The sequence below is a fragment of the Myotis brandtii genome, unplaced genomic scaffold (genome assembly GCF_000412655.1).
Source record: "Myotis brandtii unplaced genomic scaffold, ASM41265v1 scaffold8, whole genome shotgun sequence".
Classification (NCBI taxonomy): domain Eukaryota; kingdom Metazoa; phylum Chordata; class Mammalia; order Chiroptera; family Vespertilionidae; genus Myotis; species Myotis brandtii.
The window spans coordinates 6475156-6477215 of NW_005371219.1; the positions used below are offsets into that span (position 1 = coordinate 6475156).

The 2060-nt window shown below is 39.5% G+C and overlaps 1 protein-coding gene across 1 annotated transcript in view; it reads right to left on the minus strand.

Moving 5' to 3' along the window:
• The window catches only part of GTF3C6 (general transcription factor IIIC, polypeptide 6, alpha 35kDa), a 46591-nt gene that overhangs the window by 7605 nt on the left and 36926 nt on the right, over positions 1–2060 (minus strand). Inside the window, exons 3-5 of the mRNA XM_014531329.1 lie at positions 1785–1865; positions 553–616; positions 408–452 (exon numbers count right to left, since the gene is read on the minus strand). Of these exons, the coding sequence (XP_014386815.1) occupies positions 408–452; positions 553–616; positions 1785–1865 (190 nt within the window). The remainder of the gene's footprint in view (positions 1–407; positions 453–552; positions 617–1784; positions 1866–2060) is intronic.

Here is a 2060-nt window from a genome sequence, read left to right on the forward strand (position 1 = left end):
AAAAAATTTATTTTTAATTATAAACCTGTGTTTTCTATCAAAATTACTTCTTGCATGAATTTTGGGACACCCTTTATATAAAGTCTGTAAAAATTTATATAAAATTTATACAAAAAATGCTATTTTTTGTGCATACATACATATGTAATATAAAATCAGGTATAGGAAAGAGAAACACCAACTTAAGGTAAATGATTGTCTGAGGACAGAAGGGAGAGAATAAATTTGGAGAGAGGTATACAAGGGGCTTCAAGAGTATCTGGAATGCTTTCTAACTATCTGGCAAAATGGTAGAATCTGATACAGCTAGACAATGAGTATATAAAATGTTTAATTTTAATATTCACTGTACATACATATGTTTTAAGTATTTCGTAGTAAAAAGAGTCACCACAGTAATCACTTACCATGTTCAACATTTTCTTCAAATATAACACAGGTCCCAAGAGTGTCTGTGGAAAAATTTAAAGATAACTTGCTAAGAAATAACAGAGCTACATTCTCTGAAAAGCATATTTAAAAAGGAGTTTCATCTATCTGACATCCTCCTACCTTCATACTCTCCAGCAAATACATAGCTGTCCACTTGCAGAATGGGCCTCTCAGTGTCAATTCCCTACATCAGGTACAGGATCATAAAAAATCATTAGAAAAAGCCTCAGAGGTTGGGTAAAATGGGTGAAGGTGGTCAAAAGATACAAACTTCCAATTATGAAATAAATAAATCCTGGGGATGTAACGTACAGCCTAATGACTACAGTTAATAATACTCTATTGTATCTTTGAAACTTGCTAAGAGAATAAATCTTAAAAGTTCTCATCACAAAAAAGTAAAATTTATAACTATGTGTGATGACGGATGTTAACTAGACTTAGTGGGGGTGATCATTATTTTGCAATACGTACAAATACTGAATCATTATGTCATACCCCTGAAACTAATATAAAGTTGCATGTTAATTATATCTCAATTTTTAAAAAAGAAAGAAAAAGCCTTCCACATGTAACTTTGCTACCAAGAGCAGGGGTGGGGAAGTCCGGACGGTGGGCCCTCAAAATCATTTGGTCTGGCCCTGCCAAGACTTAGGGTGAGTTAATGAAATGTTTGACCAAATATAGCAGGCTAAGTTTTAAGTTGATAATTTTGTATGGCCCCCGAATGATGTTATAAATATCCACATGGCCCTTGGCAGAAAAAAGGTCCCCACGCCTTCGTGTCCTGGCAAGCACAAGATAAACTGACACTGCTCTGACCCCCGCAGCTCCAGCCTGAAGACCACCCAAGAAACAGGTCTATTTTGGTCAACATGCTCTTCAAGTCAGCCTAAGAGCAGAGAAGTATGGTCAACAGTTGCTCCAAGATTTTAAAGCAAAGTGATAAAACAGGTGGTAACGTAGAATACAATAGCTCCAGACAGCAGAGTGTGAGGTCTTTGAAGTCTTTTCTTAGTAGGTACCTTCTCTCCCTTCTCCACATTTCACCTGTGTGTGCATATCGCATTATCCTCTCTCCCACCTCACCATCTAAAACCATGCATTTTTTTCTAAATATCAAAATGCCACTTCCTCCAAATCTTCAACTCTGCAGCCAAACATCCAGACACTCAAGCAGAGTTAGGCATCTTCTCCCACCTGCTCCCACAGTCCCCGGTACCTCTACGATTGTCTTTAGAGTTCACTGCTTTGTAACGTGGAATTAATGTATCAGTCCCCAAAGTTCACCATTCATTCTTGTTCTAAATTTATGAAAATCTACAACCACTCCCCAATTCCAGAAGACTCACCAAAATCTTGCATTTATTTTCACATTTTGAGAGAAAGTCTGAATCGATAATTCCTGACAATTCCACCAGAACCAGCTGCTCCTGGTGGGAGGAGGAGGGGTTAACACGCTAGCACGCGGGTGCTGTGCAGGAAGAGGCAGTTACCAGGCGCACCCCCACACCCCACACCCCCACGGCAACGACCCCACCTCCGTGAAAACTAGGTCTTGCTTTCGAGGAGAGGAAGCGAGCGCCGTTTCCCAAAGCGACTTCCTCCACTTCCCCCTTCACACCTGA